The sequence below is a fragment of the Neopelma chrysocephalum genome, unplaced genomic scaffold, assembly GCF_003984885.1.
Source record: "Neopelma chrysocephalum unplaced genomic scaffold, ASM398488v2 Primary Assembly neopelma1_132, whole genome shotgun sequence".
Lineage (NCBI taxonomy): Eukaryota > Metazoa > Chordata > Aves > Passeriformes > Pipridae > Neopelma > Neopelma chrysocephalum.
In genome coordinates this window covers 2,617,944-2,635,494 of record NW_020897794.1, presented here as the reverse complement: position 1 = coordinate 2,635,494, position 17,551 = coordinate 2,617,944, and the positions used below count along the sequence as shown (strand labels likewise).

At 40.1% G+C, this 17,551-nt stretch overlaps 2 protein-coding genes across 3 annotated transcripts in view; one reads left to right on the top strand and one right to left on the bottom strand.

Moving 5' to 3' along the window:
- Nucleotides 1-11: 11 nt before the first annotated feature.
- On the top strand, nt 12-7,342 carry PIMREG (PICALM interacting mitotic regulator). Of its 2 annotated transcripts, XM_027698801.1 has the most exons (6): nt 12-168; nt 1,553-1,872; nt 2,613-2,941; nt 3,750-3,845; nt 4,674-4,720; nt 6,035-6,071. In XM_027698801.1, the coding sequence occupies exons 2-5, from the start codon at nt 1,582-1,584 to the stop codon at nt 4,702-4,704; spliced, it is 747 nt and encodes a 248-aa protein (XP_027554602.1). In that variant the 5' UTR covers nt 12-168; nt 1,553-1,581; the 3' UTR covers nt 4,705-4,720; nt 6,035-6,071. The 2 variants fall into 2 exon arrangements, with proteins under 2 accessions (XP_027554602.1, XP_027554601.1); XM_027698800.1 differs by lacking the exon at nt 4,674-4,720 and having other exon boundaries at nt 14-168; nt 6,035-7,342.
- Nucleotides 7,343-7,679: 337 nt separating this feature from the next.
- PITPNM3 (PITPNM family member 3) overlaps nt 7,680-17,551 on the bottom strand; it is a 59,686-nt gene continuing 49,814 nt past the window's right edge. The window contains 5 exon segments of the mRNA XM_027698732.1: nt 7,680-14,060; nt 14,434-14,562; nt 14,966-15,149; nt 15,969-16,118; nt 17,118-17,266. Coding sequence (XP_027554533.1) covers nt 13,755-14,060; nt 14,434-14,562; nt 14,966-15,149; nt 15,969-16,118; nt 17,118-17,266 — 918 coding nt within the window. The 3' untranslated portion in view covers nt 7,680-13,754.

The following is a 17,551-nucleotide window of genomic DNA, read 5'->3' as shown; positions in this document are numbered from 1 at the left end:
GCCAATGGAGGCGGGCGGCGGCTGCGGCGGCTGCGGCGGCGCCAATCGGAAGGGCCGGAGGGGCGGAGCGCCGTTCAAACGTGGCGGCGGCGCGCGCGGCGGGTCCTGCGGGGAGGTGGTGCGTCGGTCCCGATCCCGGTCTCGGTCCCCGTCCCCTCCACGCACTGAGTGAGTACAGGGCCGAGTGGCCCACCAGCCGGTCTTCTCGGGCTTTGGCGGCGCCTTTCGCGCTTGCTACGAGCGTCCCCGGCGCGCACAAGAACGGCGCCGGCCGGGCCCGCCCCGGCCCGCCCCGTGCCCCCGTGCCCTGTTATCCCGGGGCGGCTGCTCTGCCGCGGCTGTCGGCGGGGAGCACAGGCAATGCCAGTAGAGCGGGGTTCCTGCGGCCCTGGCGGCGAGAGCGGCTCGGCCGGGCCCCCGTGCGCCGGCCGTACCCGGGGGCCCAGCCGGCGGCTGTCCTAGTCCGCCGTGGGCTCCGGACCAACCGAAGCACCGCGCTCTCCTGTGCAGTGCCTGTCTCAGATCGGTGTACCCTTGGACGGCAGCTGCTCCCTTCGGGGCGTTTCACCTCAGTTGTATTTGCCGGCATAAATTAATCAGCGGCAGCTGGCAGGCGGTCCAAAGGAGCCTGGATCAGCTGCGAGCTAGTCAGAATTGAACGGTTGCCCGATTAGTAGCTTTTCCTGGTGCCACGTGCAGGAATGAATTAAAGGTGTTAATATCCCAAACACCTTCAGGATTACAACGTTTCAATAAGCCTTATTGCTTTTTGACGCGAATAAGGACGCTTGTGAGAGATGGAGATAACTCAGCAGATCAGAGATAGTAGTGGTATAACGGTGGTAGAGACCTCCCAGCTTTTTTAACATGATCTGCAATGAAGTATTGATAAAATTAATTCACTCTCAATTCAGATTGCTAAAATACATCTGCATTTCACTTGCTTTTTAGAAGTAAATCATTAGTGGTATCCTACCTCAATAGTAAGTGAAAATGAAGAATTTAAAATATGTATGTATGTTTCAATTGTCATATGTCATATAGATAGCTAGCATTTTAGCCCTTCCCACTGAAGTCTTCTGCCAGTAAAAATCCTGTTTATTTCAGGACTTATGTATCCACAATCATAACTGTGAATAAAGCGTGAACCTTCAGCCAGCAAGTCAGGCAGGAGACAAGAGCAGCTGTGTAAACTTGTCTGGCAGTGGAAGGTTGTTTTGATTAAAGAAAGCAAAAATTTGGGATACCAGATCTTAGTCTGAAACACAAACAAAAAAGTTGCACTTACAGAGCAGTCTACCTCACAAGCTTGAGTCTTGCACTAGAAATGCAGTATAAGGCTTCTTCATGGACTTGTACAAATTTAAATACCTGTAGAAATCAATGCTACAGAATCGATAGTAAAAGCCCAAGTAAAAGTCTGCCCAGCTCTGGTTTTCTTGTTTCAGGCAAGTGTAATCAAGTATATTGTATGTAACAGTTTCCATTTCTGTTTTTACACTGCTCTGTACCTTGCTCTGTCTAAGCCTTGCTTTCATTTTAATTCTTTTAGAAATAAGGTTGACCAGGACCTGGAACAAGATGGCATCTGTGCTCCAGAATGTCAGAGCAACAATGGCCTGGCAGAAACACCAGCTCCTAGCTGACTTTGATGAAAATGAGAGCCCTGTGCCTGACAAATTCAAGAGAAAGGCTGCTCTGAGTTCTCTCAATACCATCTGCATGTCTCTAAGGAAACGAGCACCGTTAAAGCGAGTAGAGCTGAATTTTCATAACACCCCAACTAGGGAAAGTCTGGAAGCAGGACAGAGGTGCCAAACTCTTCAGATTATTAAAAGAACAGCAAAAAATGCTTTTGGAACAGTGTCCCAGGTACTTTCCCTTTGCAGTGGAACATGGATAGAGTTTAGTTTTTGCTCCAACTTCAGTACTAAGATTTCTGAACTCTGTACATATATTCCAGAGAGTCCATTCCCACACACTTGCACACCTTAATGGTTACCTCATAGCTATTAACTTGTAAAATCTTTAATATCTTTTCCTAAAGTATAGACAGTCAAATTATGGATCTGGCAGAATATGGAGGAGGGTGAAAACATTATTTTAGCATGAAATAAATGCTTTTCCTCTACTCTATTTCATCATGTATAGCAGAGCAGCCTTCACAAGGAGGAAAGTGGCTAGAGGTTGCCATTGCTTGCAAAGAATTGTTTCTGAGAAATGTGTAGCACTTTGGAATTTTTTTTCTTTTTTATTCTCCCATACCCATACTAATTATCATAGTTCTTCATTATAGTCAGTATAAATTCAGATTGACAAAACCTGTTGGAGACCTGAGATTTTTAAATGCATGAGTTATATGTTAGGGAGCCTGGCTTGTTCCAGCATAAGAGCAGCAGGAGTTCTGTTCCGATGCCTGCTCTGAAGTCCTTGACAAGTGCTAAGGATTAGGGAAGCAAATGACTCCTCCAATGCAGTGGGTACAGAGGGTTGAGAAAACCCGATATGGGAATGGAAGTTAGGAATTCAGCTTAAATGTTCCTTGTCTTTCTGGTTCTAAACTCTAGGCTAATTGAGTTCTTTTAGCCTAATGTATCTAATGCTTCTTTCAGAAAATACAGAAGTCTTGCCAAAGCCCAGTACACTCAATGGTGACCTTTCCAGCTGAATCCATCAGCAGAAGCTGTGCGACGAGTTCTACCAAGAAAAAAAGTACTACACCTCAAACCCCTTGCTATAAGACTGTTACTCCAGCAGCCAGTTCCAAAGGCATCCCAAGGTCCAGCAAAAGGGCCTTGCTTGGGCCAACAAGGGTGTCAGAACATGGAGAACGGAGGGATTTCTCATCCTGGCTTGGTAAAAATGCTGTCTCTCTCCGGAGATCAAGAAGAGCAGCAGCACTGAAGAGCCCTTATTCATCACCTGCTCCTGCCAGAAAGATGTAAGTCATATTCTTTTGTAAACCTTGTTCCTTTTTTTTTTCTTTTTTTTTAAATTACTGTGATTAGGGTATGTGGTAGGGTAAAAGGCAAGGTATGAAGTTTGCTTCATGTCCTATTCTCCTGAAAGTGTGGGCTGTTTGAATAGCTACAAGGTAGTTCTAGGTCCCTGTATAGACAGAGACTGAGAACTGCATAAAGCTGAAACGTAAAAAGTAATTTTGTGCTGTGACAGGAACTTTTTAAAAATCCCTCTCCCACTGGGTAAGTTTGCACCATGTTTCTCAGCACAAGTGCCCCTAAGATGCTACAGACATACCTGAATTCTTTGCTGATTCTTTACCCAAGTAAAGAAAAATGCTCTCAATGCATCTTACTCCTACTTAGTTCTAACTTTTCCAAAGTTGCTATTTGTATTGCAAAGATACCAGGAATAGCTCTGCTTATACTGAATTCTTTATAGAGAGATTCCTGCCTCAAAGATTTAACACAAATTAGATCAAGGGTTGTGAGCTCGGGAAATACTTCATAATGCACGCATAGGTTTTTCTTTTGGTCAGTCACAAGAAAGGTCAAAGCTAGAAGCTGAATTTGAATCCTGTGTCTGAACTGGAAGATAGCTGTCTGGGGAATGAATAGAGATGTGAAGCAGTTGGCCAGTGAAAGTACGAGCATGATTGCCACAGCTCTAAACTTCTCTAGGTAAAGTCTGGAGGTAACAAGAGTGGTACTGCAGGGATATAGGCTTGAGTAGTGTCACCTAGTCAGTCTGTCCTGTCTGATCTTTAGTAATGATGATTCTGTTTGCAGGGAATATGACTGCGAGTTGGAACTGGTCTCCTCAGGGATTTGTCAACTGAAGCGTATGTCCCAGGCATTTGATGATGCTATTGTGAAAGAGGAGAGGTAAATACTGTTAACTGTCCCTCAACTTTTGGCACAGGTTACCTCCTACTTGGACATTGGCAATTGCAGGTTAGGTCGTCCCTGTAACTCAGGATAAGGAATAGTTGCAGAACTTTCTCAGGTGTAATGTAGTAGATAATTTCTTTCTTCAAGATACCTGAGCAGATTAAATCTGCAGTTGGATTTGCAGCTTCAAAAACCTGTCAAATGCTCTCCTTGTCTTCAGGTATCTTGCTGTGGAAATCAGATTTTTCACAGCAAGAGCCTACCTTTGACCTTGTGTGAGAGCAGTACCTCCCTGCTTCTGTCTAAAAGAGTGCCAATGCAAGCTGGGGGAGAGGTGGGGAAATTCCAGAGCACGGACATAATTATTGATGTCTGCACATTTATAACAAAAAATCCTTTTATTAGGTAGAATTATAACAAACAATCCATAGTACCCAGATGCAGAAACCTGTTATAAAACACCTTGGTTAATCCATGAGGTGGTAGGCTGCTGTATTTGTGAAAGTTATGTCATTCTGAATTAGACATTAAGAGAGTAAAAACTAAAGGTCAGAAGTCTTGTCATAGGGCGATTCCCTAAACCTCTTTTTCTCTTAGAACACTTGATGTCAAGCACCTCAAAGTCTCTAGAGAGGGCTTAGCATCAAGTACATTTATCAACAAAGAGGTTAGGACTTAAAATCCTACATAATTCCAAAAATTCAATTTTTCCCAATGGGACCATGTCTAGATAACTATAGGTTAAATCTTGTATCAAGTTAATTTTATCATATCCGTTGAAAGTTCACTAAATCTCATTCCTAATATTCTTCCATCTGTTAGTGATATGACAGTTTCTCTCATTCGTAACTGAAGATAGTAGCAACCAGGTAAAGTAGTTGTTCACTTACCCTGTCTATACCTGCATGCATCTGTGGGGAGAAAATCTGCTGTTTAGAGAGAAAAAAGCTTATAGACTCATGCTGCTTTAAAGCAGTGTTCTGTGGAACCACAGGGTTCTTCCCTTGTGTTCACTGTGGCTGTCTCTGCTCCAGCTGATCATTGTGCAGTTGTAAAATTTCACCTCTAAATTGTGGATTCATGAATACTTGTGGGTTTCCAATGAACCATAAGCTACGCTTTTATGCAAACAACAGCTTTTCTCATCCCAGACCAGAAAACTACTGGTACTAATGTTTTTGTCACTCCGGCTCAGTTCTCACCGATTACTAATGAAGGTCAGAAAGCATGACAGAGCTGTCTGAATTTACAGCCTTTCTTTTCCATCCCTCCAATCAGTAGCAGTTAAGACTGTGCTATCACAATAACAGCAGTTGCTAATTATTGGTGGCACTTTTAAACACAGCAATCCCACCCAAATGGATGGGAACAGGAGGTATTTGTTGTCAGTTTTTAAACATCACTTCTAGTGTCAATTCATTGGACCATTACCAGGTAAGTGCCTCTATTAACTTCACTGAGATCTGTATTGTGACATTAGTTTCTTCATCCATTAAGTTGGAAGTCCTCCTTTTGTTAAAGTTACATCCTTAAATAGGATGTCCTACTTTAGCAACAAAGATAGGTGTAAGACACTGTTTGCTGTAACTTTTCAAGAAAATATGAAAGCATTTTCAAATGCTCGACTTTGAACAGGGCTGTGTTCCGCTGCCACTAAGTAATTTGGTCCAGTTCTCTTGCATGGGTAGATGCATCCAATGTGCTCTCTCACTAACTGTTTTGTAGGCTGCCTACTGTATCAACTGTGAAATGAACTCTTTTGGAGGTGCCCTTAGTCTTGCATGAGATTTTCTGTTCTGGTATCCAAATTGCCTTGAGTTTGTGCTAGAGCTCCCTTTTCAGCTTTTCCAGGAGGAAACAAACCTTGATCTCAAATGATAGTTGCCAGTTCCATGTATTTTTCTAATGTTTTTCATTTTAATGAATTAGGTTATATCACAAGAAATGTTCCTGTTGCTAGTTAAAGTATTGCAGTACTTAATTTGTGTATTGCCATTTATGCTTACTGAAGGGAACGAAACATTTTCTTGCTGCTGTTTAGAACTGTTACACAGTGGCAAGTGTACAGATACCAGACCTCTTCCTTGCTCCCATCTGCTTTCCAGCAATTTGGGTAACCACCAGTTGATTAACCCTACTGACTTGATGCTGCTAATGGCAGTCTTGTTGTTGTTCTTCTGCAGGCAACAAGCAACATCAAACTATTACTATCTAATGGCAGAAAACTTACATTCTGCGTGTCGATCCCTGAAACCTTCTCAAGCTATCAAAAGGCAAGCAAAGAAACTCCATCAAGCACTTGGTACCTAGACACAGACTGTAACTATTATTAGTTTATGAGCATATATAAATGAGGGGTCTGTGTAGCACCAAAAGGGTGCACTCTATACACTAAACAAACCACTACATTTTTATAATCTTTCTTGACAAAGCAGCTCAGGACTTCCCTTGCTTTCTCTTTTCAACTGTAGTTGGTACCTGTGGTACCAACCACAGGGTATTATCTCCTGCTGAGATGAGGGAACCATCTTGAATGTGACTTTCATGAGGCAGTAGGTACTTTGATGTTGTACTGACCAGTAGGAATGGCCAAAGCCTGGGCCACAGACTTATGAACGGTAATCCTAGGTAAGAGGAGTGTTTAGACTGGTATCCAATTGCCATGAGTTTTAGCACAAGTATTTTACATACAAAAGAGTTTGGTCTATTATTTCGAAAGCCTAACATTATTTTTATATATGAACAAACTAAGTGTTAAGCATCATGTTTAGCTGGAAGTTAATAAAACAATAGTGGCTTCTTTAAGTTTTGACCACAACTGCCATTCCAAGGCAATAGGTTTCTGCCACAAGAGAAAAGCCACATTAGGACTCTTAATTCATGGCCTTAAGGATTGCTATTAGATTAGTCTAACTAATCCTATCTTAGGTAGTTTGGTCCCAGACAAATCAGAGCAACTTTGTAATTTCCTACTGCTGCTTTAAATAGCATCTTGGCAGTTGAGTTAAACGTTGCTTCTGTACTAAAACATCTGTCTTTTAGTTATATGCAGAAATTGTTACTACAATTAATGTAACCTCTTACAGCTACTGTTATTAGCCAGTATCTCGGTGCAGGTATTTTATTTGATGATGCATACTTAGCATTTGATATATTTTTTTTGCTTCTAGTTACTTAAAAAAAAAAAAAAAGTAACATTCCTTTGAAAAGCCTTTTTTGGTTGGTCATTCAGCGTAACAAAGTTTAGTCTTTCAAACCAAAGCAAAGATTTCTCAAGCTTCTGGAATTCAACAGCAGGGCTGTTTTAGGTGGTAGCAGCTTTGTGCAGGCTTCTCCAGTTACATTCACTCTAAGATGAACCTTCAAACAAAAGACTGATTTGGAAAATTTTGCTCTACTTGATAATGTTTAAGATGTGCATGTAATTCAGTTCCAGTTTCACTAAAATTTTAATGGTATCAAATATAAATATGGCAAGTATTCAATCCTGATTTCCTAAGGTAGTATTTGTGTACGTTTTGTGTGCTGGTTTTAGGTTTTTTTAACCACCTTTCTATAGGGAACATATATTCTTTTCATGTTCTGAAACTACTTCTTCTATAAAGCATTCACAAAGATGGTGACTCATTACCAAGATACCTCCTTCTATGACTTCTGAAAAGGAGGGAGGGTTGGAGTTTTGTGAAAAGTCAACCTCCAATTTAAGTATTATTTCAAACACGTGTATCAGGAAGCCTCTATACTGTTTCCAACAGCTACTAGGACATGTACACTGATGATCTAATAGTTCCCAATTCACTGGTAAGAAAAATCAGTGACACTGTTTGCTTAAAGGCAAGGAAGGTTTTATTTAAGTGAGTAATCTGTTACAAGATTTTAAAAACCAGCTCACATCAAAATCTATAGCAGTTGTAGAAATCTTACTCCTTATTTCATATTAAGAAATTCATTATTGTACATTTTGTAATCTTTACAAGGCAGCCATAAGAAATATAAACATTTGTCACCAGATAGAACCTTCTCACTGACAAACAATATTTAAAGTATGCACTTAATAAAACTACAGACTGAAAGAACACCTACAATTTCAAGTTTCCTTGTATGAATTCAGTTGTAAATGGACTGCCCCTTTTCTCCCCCACAAATAGAAAAATAACTTATGCAGAAGGCTTGGGGTTCTGTGAGAGGACTGCCATTCTGGGCTGTACACCAGTCATCCAGGAATAACCTTACCTTTCAAACTTGCTTTCTGTAAATCATGTTGTACCATCCCCTAGCATGTCACAGTAAACCTTTCTCTCTTTCTTTCCCCTCATGAATTCTGTACATCCTTACAAATGAACTGTCAGATTTGTTTCATATTCCCCAAATCCCCCAAATTCAATCCACTTTCAAAGGTAGCTTAATGAGATAAATACAAGTAGAGGGTAAACTGTAACAATCCCTGTAAGTTGGGCTTGAACTAAAATGAGAGAAAGAGGAATTGCCAACACCTGACTTCAATTCCAGAATCCACAGCACAGGATTCTAGCTGCTCCAGGCCATTTCTTATGTCTGAAAAATAAAACTTTTCATCCAGAAAATGTGTTTTTACTTCCATTTTTTATGAGTGGGTCTGAATTTAGGATCATCTGTAGGAACCTATATTTAACTTGAGTGACTAAACATTTTGGAAGTCTTAATTACCTTGACAAACCCACAATTTCTGCTGAAGCTGTGAACAAGGACCACAAGGAATCATTGCTCTTAGAGAAGCTGAGGCCAGAGACTGGAAAGTTTTGTGTCTATAGGAATTCTATCCTGTACCAGCTCCAGATGAGGATGGAAAGTACCACTTTCTCCCCTGCAAGCCTGACATGAACAAATCAATGTAGAGATCTGATGTTCAGATTCCACATGTCAATCTCTAATCAGAAAAACGATGAAATGAGCGTGCACAATCTCTTCTCTCCATTTTTAAGCCAATGAGCTTATCAAAAAGGTGCCCATGCTCCAGTTATCTAGTACTATTATGATGTGCTCACCTTTTAATGGCTTAGATGACAAGAGGGGAAAAAAACCTGGGGGAAATCCTATTTGTTCAGTAGCAAATGTTGCATGTAAAAATTAAAAAAACTAAAAATACCTAGGTTTCAGGTATTATTAAAAAAGACTCATAAACAAAGTTTTTACAAATTTAAAACAGAAACCAATATAGAAAACAGGAAAAAATTCTTTTTTTCCCCCTTTCCAAATTTATTCCATGAAGTACGTGATGATACTATGGAGCTAAATATTGGGGATTTGCTTAAATACACACATTAGAAGTGTCCTGGATAAAGAAAGACTGCAATGTATAAACAGAACAACTTGTTCACTAGTAATGGCAAACAAAGGCAATTTTGCAGAATGGTGGGTCTTCTGGATAAAGTGTCATTGTCCTGTGTAGACTAAGGTATGTAATCTTTTTTCTCTAGTTTACTGATAGTTCCACGTCTGCATAGCCAGTGAAAGTTTTAGCTGTTTAGAGGTGACTTCCCTAGGTATTAGAGGAACAGGTGAAGTAATCTGTAAAAATTAAGACTAGTTTAATGTAAACAAATCAAAATGACAGCTCTCATGAACCCCAGTGAACAAGAGTTATCAACACAGTGTCCTTTTTACAGCTAACAAAATTTTATGCTGAATAGATATAAACCATGCCACAAAACTAAACAAGAATACTCTGATCAAGCAAGAATCTATTCCAAGAGCACTAGTGTATCCAAACAAACAAACAAACAAGTTATTAAAAATAAGCAGATTTGGACCAACATCACTATTCGGGTCTGTGGAATAGTCTGCATTCTATACAATGGTATCTTTTTCCAAACTTACCTAACTAGACAACAAAATTGAATAAACAGCCATTGTTGGTGTTGTTTTGTTGGTTTTTGTTTTTGTTTTTTTTTTTTAAGTATATTGGTTACAAATTTGTTGTGAAAGCAGAACCAAAACTTTAGTGTCTTCCAGTAGCTACACACACATACACACAGACAAAACCAAAACACTACAGTTGTGAAGGTGTGTTTTTACAATATCTCAGATAACTCTACCACTGCTATTAATCACAGCCATTTTTTACAGTAATTTAAAATGGATCCATATCAACAAGACAACGAAGTAAATGCTTCCAACGGTGGCTTACTTTGCACTGACTTTACTGCAGCCTTAGCACCCACTGGACTAACAGTTTTGTGTTGTACAATTTCATTTATGCTTCCTCCATTCAGCAGGTTAAAAGAATGTGCTTTTCTGTTACAGACTGGAGGCACTAAAGGTGCTGAAACAACTGATGAGTCTTGTATGTTCCCTGGGCACCCACCTTAGCCTCTGTCCCTTTCCCTTCTGTGTGTGCTTTAACACTTTCATAGCCTACACAGTCTAAGTGCTGACTGCACAGAGACTGCAGCAATGAGGACTTGCAATCAGAGAATAGGATGGCTGTAGGCTCAAACTTATCCTCAGCAAATAGCCTGCTTAGGAGGACTGATCTTCCATGAAAACACAGGTAAAACTGAAATCCAATTGCAAGCTGAATGCCCATGAACCACTGCATGCAGTTTCATGTGGACAAAATGTGTAACTAAAATTCTGACCACAAAGGAATGTTCTAAGAGAAAACGTAGAATAATTATACTATAAAACTAGAGATGCATTAGGCAAACCCAGGACTACCCCAAGTATAGCTGGGGGAAAAAAACCCAAAAAATCCCATGAAAAACTAGTTGTTCAACATGCATGAGGTTTCCAGTTATTGCCACAGAACGCCTGTTGAACTGCCAGCCTAGTTCTGAGATGCCTAAAAATCACAATCACCTTGTTCATGCTCTCAGCTCCAACAGAAGCTGTTTTACCATTTTAGTGGCAACTGGCTGGTGCTTTCAAAACCAATGCACCTGGCATTTGATGTTTCAGATCAGTTCCTAATTAGCTGGAAGCCTTAACCTCCAAGCTAATGCCTGTATCACTGTTTTGCCAAAGTGCTCAGCTGGAGCATGTGATCAGGAGATAAACCACTCTATCAATGAGCAATAAGCAGTGCTGGAATTATGCAAATGCCACTTAAGTTCTCATATATTGTATGGGAACAAAGTTAGGGAAAATATTTTCAGCTTGATTTCAATACCACATGTAGAAACTTTGAAACTGTTACCACTCTAAATCGCATGCACACACATGTATTCGTTTTACTGCTATACACTTGTAATATTCTTAAGGGAAGCCAGCACACTGACTACTATAAAAGTGACAAGGTGACCCAGCCATTAATGAAAATACACAAAATTAGAATTTACATGACATGGTACTCTGCAAAATGACATTATGTCTCCAAGAGTAAAAGACAGCCTTTTCTAGAGAAACCTAGGAGATTTCTCTAACCTTGTGCTCAAACACTTATTTCCTTCAGTACAGTCACAGTCACAGAACTACACCCAGATCTCTCTTCTGAAAAATAGTCAACCTTTCTACTACAACAACTTATAACAAAAAACAGATTTTGGAGTCTCTTGGATGACAGAGGTAGATGGCTAAAGCAACAGTAGCTTTAAACTTAGCAGCCGGAACAGTGATTGCTATCAGAAGACTTGTTACGAAACATTCAGTGCTTAGAATGAACTTTGTGATCGGTCAATGTTGCTTTTAGGTCCCCTCAGCAAACTTAAAATTTGCCTAGTGAGTTCCTCACTCACAAGCCTTGTACTCCCATGCCTATTTAAATCTAAGAAGCAGGAGCCTGCTAACAGTGAAGTCACTGGAGGGAAATGGAGTCTGGTGTACCTGTGCAATGTCCTCCTAGAGCAGAGCACACAAGAAATGGACTCTGTGATTAGAACTAATACACACAGTGGGCCAAGATAGAGCACAGAATAATTCCTCCAATTCTGTGGGTTAAGGAACTGTGATACTACTGGTAAAGCATTTGTAAATCTGAAGACTGCTTTCAATGTAGTTTGCGAATTATCTTTCCTTTAGCTTTTGTAGCTGCCTGACTTGGTAACAGCATAAAAACCCAGCCCCCTGTAATGTATTTACCTGCTCCCAGTAAGTGTGAACTTCCAAACTTTTTACATCTTTCCTAAATCTTTTTAATGTGTTCCCTTAAAGGACGCATTACACCAAAAAAATTACTGATGTGCCAGAGATATTTCAGGAAGTTTGAAATAGATAACTGACAATCTTGCCAAGTTATGTCTGAAAATATAAATCAAGGATCTCCCTTTATAAGATATTTTGTTGCCTTTTAAGTAAAAAGCTGTATTCCTATGCCCTTCCAAAAGCACACTGAAACTTTAGGGTTAACAGGGAGTAGAGACTTAGGTTTACTTCTGCAGTGTCTTGATAGTTTTCCATTGCATTTCTTACTTGTTTTACCGTCAACTATCAAAATCATTAACCAACTTGTTGAGAGACTGTTTCTGGTATACAAAAACCTGAAAGGGGGGTGGGGAGGCACAACACCCTCTCCACCCCAATTCCCTGAAATTAAAAACTAACAAACCAACCTGAAAAAGAAATGTCCTATTGACTTCGAGCTTTCTCGGTGTCAATAGTCTTGTTGTAACTTTTAAAAAAAAGGGGGTTTTATGTGCACTTGTAACTTCATTGCAGGTTTTAAAACATGCATCAGTTCGGTCATGAAAGTTCTCTTGATGAATTCTCTCAGTGGAAGTATCTGCATGAAGAATCTGCAAACTGCTACTATGTTAAACTAACTACAACACTTCAGAAATATTACTACTTATACTACTTAAGGAAAATGTCACATATTTTACTTCTAGTAAGTCCACTGGGAGATCAGAGAGAAATTTAAATCTGTAGAAAAATGTCTATTTGGCACCTGTAATTTGTCGTGTCCATTCTGTGAAGCTCAAATGCTGTAATTCTGAATGCTACAGATTGTCTTAACACAGCAGTTGCTATAAAGCATGAGAAGGTAAACAATTCACTGATATACCTCATTACTTTTCTTTTCTTTTCCTCCAGTGTAAAGATTCCCCTGGAGTTTGCAGATCCCTTAGTAAAAGGGTTCCCTTTAGCTTACCCTCTTAAGATCTGACTCTCAGACTGAGATGGGCAAAGCCATCTCCTTACCGAAGTAGTCCATACATTTCTGCACAGTCACCAAATTCCACAAAACAGTGTGATCTTCGTACAGTTGCACATTATTTGTTTACAGCAACACTAACTGCTTCAAACTGTGGCAGACACATTTATTTTTAACATGAAGTTTTTATAATTTGGTTCATAAATGAAGTTCTCATTTATTTGTCCAGCACCTCACACGAACATGAGTGCCGATGTTGGAGTCTGTTTACCATCACTGCAAGCTGAAAGGAAATCTTGGGCTTAAAGCACCCAAAAAGCATATTGTTATACAAACTCTGACCACCTGTTATTGTAGTTCCCATCTCTGCTTCCCTTGCAAGTGTGCCACTTTATTGAAAAGTGGAAACAGACAGGACTATTTAAAGTGTAAACCTTCTCTGTAACCTATGCAACCTACCATTTATACTGGTTTGGATGCAGCTAGTTAGCTCATACCACAACCCTTCTTCTGAGTAAAATCAGCCTGCTTTAGCTCTTTCTCTTATTGCACATATTATATCTGTTGTAAAAAATAATCAAAGATATTTCCTTTTGCTTTGATGTTGTAACCACTTGCAGTAGTTTTAGGTTGTTTTAAAATCTCCCAATAAACATGACAAGAGGAGCAAACTGCAAGTTCCCCACTTGGTATAAGAACACAGATTTCAGAACAGGGAAGACTCCGAGGTACAGGTTCCCGTCTACATCTCTTAGTTTGGAGGTGCCTAAATATTATCTTTGAGGCATGCCTACAAGTTTAATGGGGTGCACCCAAGATCTACATTCCCAATCTTCCTAGGGAACAGATTCAAATTTGTGAACACCTCGAACCCAAGCAATGGAGGGCAAATGCCTGTCGTGATCTTTGTCTGATTCAGGCTGGCTCTGGGCACGCTCTGGCTTGGGGTTCAAGGAAGGTGGGTCAGGCTGCTGCACAGACATAGTCCTGCGGAGGTGGTTCCTCTTGCGCAGAAACTCAGGTTGGGAGTGGAGGCCAAAGCTACCTTTTCTCAAGATCATCCGAGAGTTGTTCTTTTTGGGTCGTGAATGGAGACTGAACTCCAGTGAGGCCAAGTGGGCTGCATAACCTTCACTGAGGAACTGAAATAGGAAGAAAAGAAAGAGAGTGACAAATTACTGCTGCCTTAATCTATGAGCTCTATGAGAAATTAAGTTTTGATCTTTGGCACCCCAGTTAGACACCTACAGAGTACTAATACTCCTCTCAATTTTTTTTTCAGTGACCTGTTCCATTTTGTCATTCAGCAATATGCAATGCATGCACTTGTAGATACAACCTGTGATTGCTCAATTCTCTTTACCATCCACCTTGCCAGAAAATGCCTCATTTGTACCCAAAATTGTCCTTCTTTGAAACACTGTCACTGCTCTGAGGGGTTTGTGTTTGCACATGCATTCATGCATTTCCTTGTCTTCCACAGGACTTCCTGATTGAGTAGCAAGAGTTACTTACTTGACACTGTGCCTGGTATTTCTTTGTGGGTCGTCCAACTATGTAGATCTGGGATGGTGACAGAGCCAAGACACTGTACACAGAAATATCCTTCATGGAACCATATGCAGCACAGATTTTGATGTGGCACTGAAACAAATATTACTTCCAAAGTGAACGCTCTCTTGAACACCCTGCAACTATGAGGCTGGCACTTGATTTGCAATGAAGCAGCACATGAGTTCATTGTTAACAATCTCATTCTGTAAACTGCAGATACCTAAATCTGCCTGCTTGCGTGCCAGCAAGAACTACAGCTATGCACACAGGAAAAACCAAGCAGTTCATTTATTTATTTATCATGATAGGAGGTCCCTTTGATGTTTTATCAGCCTTCCTTGCTCTTTAAAAAGTGAAAAAAGAAATGAGGAGTGGCAAAAAGACTTTGTGATGACCAGTGAGATTCACTGTTCAGGAAGAAGGGAGATCTCTTACTTTACTGAATGACATTCACTGGAAAGAGGTTCTAAGGCTAGTAATAGGTTTCTAGTACCTCTTGCATGAGATTCCGGAGAAAAATGGTCTTTTGTCGCAGTGGGTCATGAACCAGTCCATCTGAGAAGAAGATCATCCCTTGTGGGAAGTTGTGTTGAGACAACCATGAAACCACACGCTGTTTTTGCATATCTGGACGGCCAGTGATATAGATAATCAGATATCCCAGGTCCTGCCAATGCCTGTCAGAAATAGCAGGCAAATTATGTAGGTGCAGGAAGAGAAACAATACTCACAGGTCAGATCAGCATCTTTTCTTAGCCCAGTTAGAAGTTGGATGTTATCCTTCAACAAGTGAAGAGCAGCATGCGTAAGTTTCTGCTCCTATCAAGCAATTAAGTAATACTGTCTACACCTTGAGGGAGACAGAGGAAAGGAAGAGAGACTCTTATACAAAATATTATCTAAAATATGAGAGCTATTTAAAAATGTGATTAGAATAGACCTTGCTACACATCAAGCCCTGCTACCTTTGAAACCTTTAATGAGATTTTCTGCCATTTCAGCTCTAAGGAAGGGAAACCTTTGAAAACTGACATCCCTACATTCCCACGCAGGTTCCAAAATGAGAACTGCATTTCCCCATCCAGTGCGACATAACTGACTTGCAAGAATGGGTTAAAAGGCTTTTAGTTTGCCTCCAAAAAACATTCTTGCGTTCACGGCACCTGATACTTCCGAAGTACAATTATGTCCTTATGTGAAGTTAATGAAACACAAAATACTCATGGAATCATTATTAATTCACTGCACACACTTCAAGGCCATATTCCCAAGAAGCAACTTTTAACCTTTAGGCAATTTAAACTACAAATTTCAAAGTAATCCACAGCATTCTAGGATTCCTCTGACAATCAGGCAGACCTGCTGTCCAAGCAAATATAGAAATGTATCTGCAAAGAATCTTGGCCTTTACAGAATTGCTGTTTATTAAGTAAAAAAACCCTTTTCCTTCCTACTGTGTTCAGTAGCCAGAGAGTTAGTGTTCAAGCCTCACTTACCTGACAACATCAACGGCCCCTGCTCGGACTTTGGGGTCACTTCCCATAATTGAAACACTTGCTGCAAACGAACCATCAATGCTGAACACAACACATTCCATTCCTCGGGGAAGTACCGTCAGGTAACTTGCAGCACTGCTCTGGTCCCCTCTGGAGAGTCAAAGCAATAAATTCATTTAAAGAGCAAAATATCAGAATGTATTTTCTACAAGTTCTAGTTAATATTTGAAATTAGTTCTGTCTGGACCTACAGCTTTAAAAATCACTGTCAAATAGGGCTTCTGATTCCAGTCCTACATGGGGCAATTACACTTACACTTTTAGAAAACAGCTTTTCAAAGAGAAATTTGGAAGCTAATGTCAATAAGAAATCACACGTGTACAAATAGCTAAAAGAATTAGGGGAAAAAAACCCAAACCAGCCTGAAGTACTTTAACTACTACTCTAACTTTCTCCATAAGCTAAACAGTTGGTATTATAAGCATGAGCTATCCCTCTAGCATTGCAAATTACCATGGGAATGCCAGTCCAGAAAAGTTAAAAAAAAAGCCCACCCCAAAACAACACAGTCATAAAGGGCTCTTCCCATGGAAAGGAATGTGAAATGGAATCTTTTCCTCACAATGTCTTTTCCCCAAGAGGTCTGCATGTCAAAAAATGAATAAATCACAAGGCAATCTAAAGCTCTTCTCATCCCACCACCTCATGTACCCTAAAAAAAATGTAATCTGAAACCATACTTTCTTTCCTTTAGAAATATTATTTTATGATCTAGAAAGTTATATTTGGTGATGCAGATTCTTAAAATATGTGCTGATAGCTTAACAAGCAAAAACAGGACTGTTTCTTTTGTTCCTCTTTGAAACTTACTCCTGCACTCTAAAGCTTCACTTCTGAATACAACCTAATTTGTGTTCTAGTAACTCTCTTTTTTTGAATTTCTATGACATTGAGGTAAAACATTTTCTCCTGCTCAATTAGCACTACATAAGATTTTGGACCTTTTTATCTGGTGGGTAACAACACATTCTGTTTCAGTTAAATTTGCCCCACTGATTTAATCTCCAAAGAAGGGATTCAAAGAAGTTTTTACTCAGTTTTGAAGTTCCTTCCTGATCAGAGCTTTAGTTCCAGCTTGGAGCTATTACCTGACCACCATTTTGATGGGATACACACCAACTCTCAGTCTCTTCTGTTCAGGTATGTTGTATGATATCCGGCCACTGCTGTTGGATATCTCTGTGTCAAAGTACACCCACCTACCCGAAGATGGCTCAGTCATTATGAAGATATCCACCTGCAAAAAACAACAAACAATGATCTAGTGGGATAATCAGCAAAACACCCTCTGTTTACGGGGCCTGTCAAGCCTAGATCATATTAGTATCTCCAACCATGGCTGATACTAAAAGCTTACAAGGAAGTTTTGCAGGAACTTCAAAACTCAGTAAAAACTTCACAGGGGGCCCCCTCAATTAGCAAATGCTTCCTAACATACAACACAAGGGCTTATTGCCTTCATAATTTAAAGCACGCAGCTTAGCACTGCAGGTGTCAGACATAGATATAGACCTCAGAAATC

What these genes read in the sequence shown, in the direction of transcription:
- PIMREG (XM_027698800.1), top strand. Translation starts at nt 1,582, where the DNA reads ATGGCATCTGTGCTCCAGAATGTCAGAGCAACAATGGCCTGGCAGAAA. An exon ending in CTTTTGGAACAGTGTCCCAG is followed by an intron (nt 1,873 to 2,612) that starts GTACTTTCCCTT and finishes TGCTTCTTTCAG; the next exon opens with AAAATACAGAAGTCTTGCCA. An exon ending in CCTGCTCCTGCCAGAAAGAT is followed by an intron (nt 2,942 to 3,749) that starts GTAAGTCATATT and finishes TTCTGTTTGCAG; the next exon opens with GGAATATGACTGCGAGTTGG.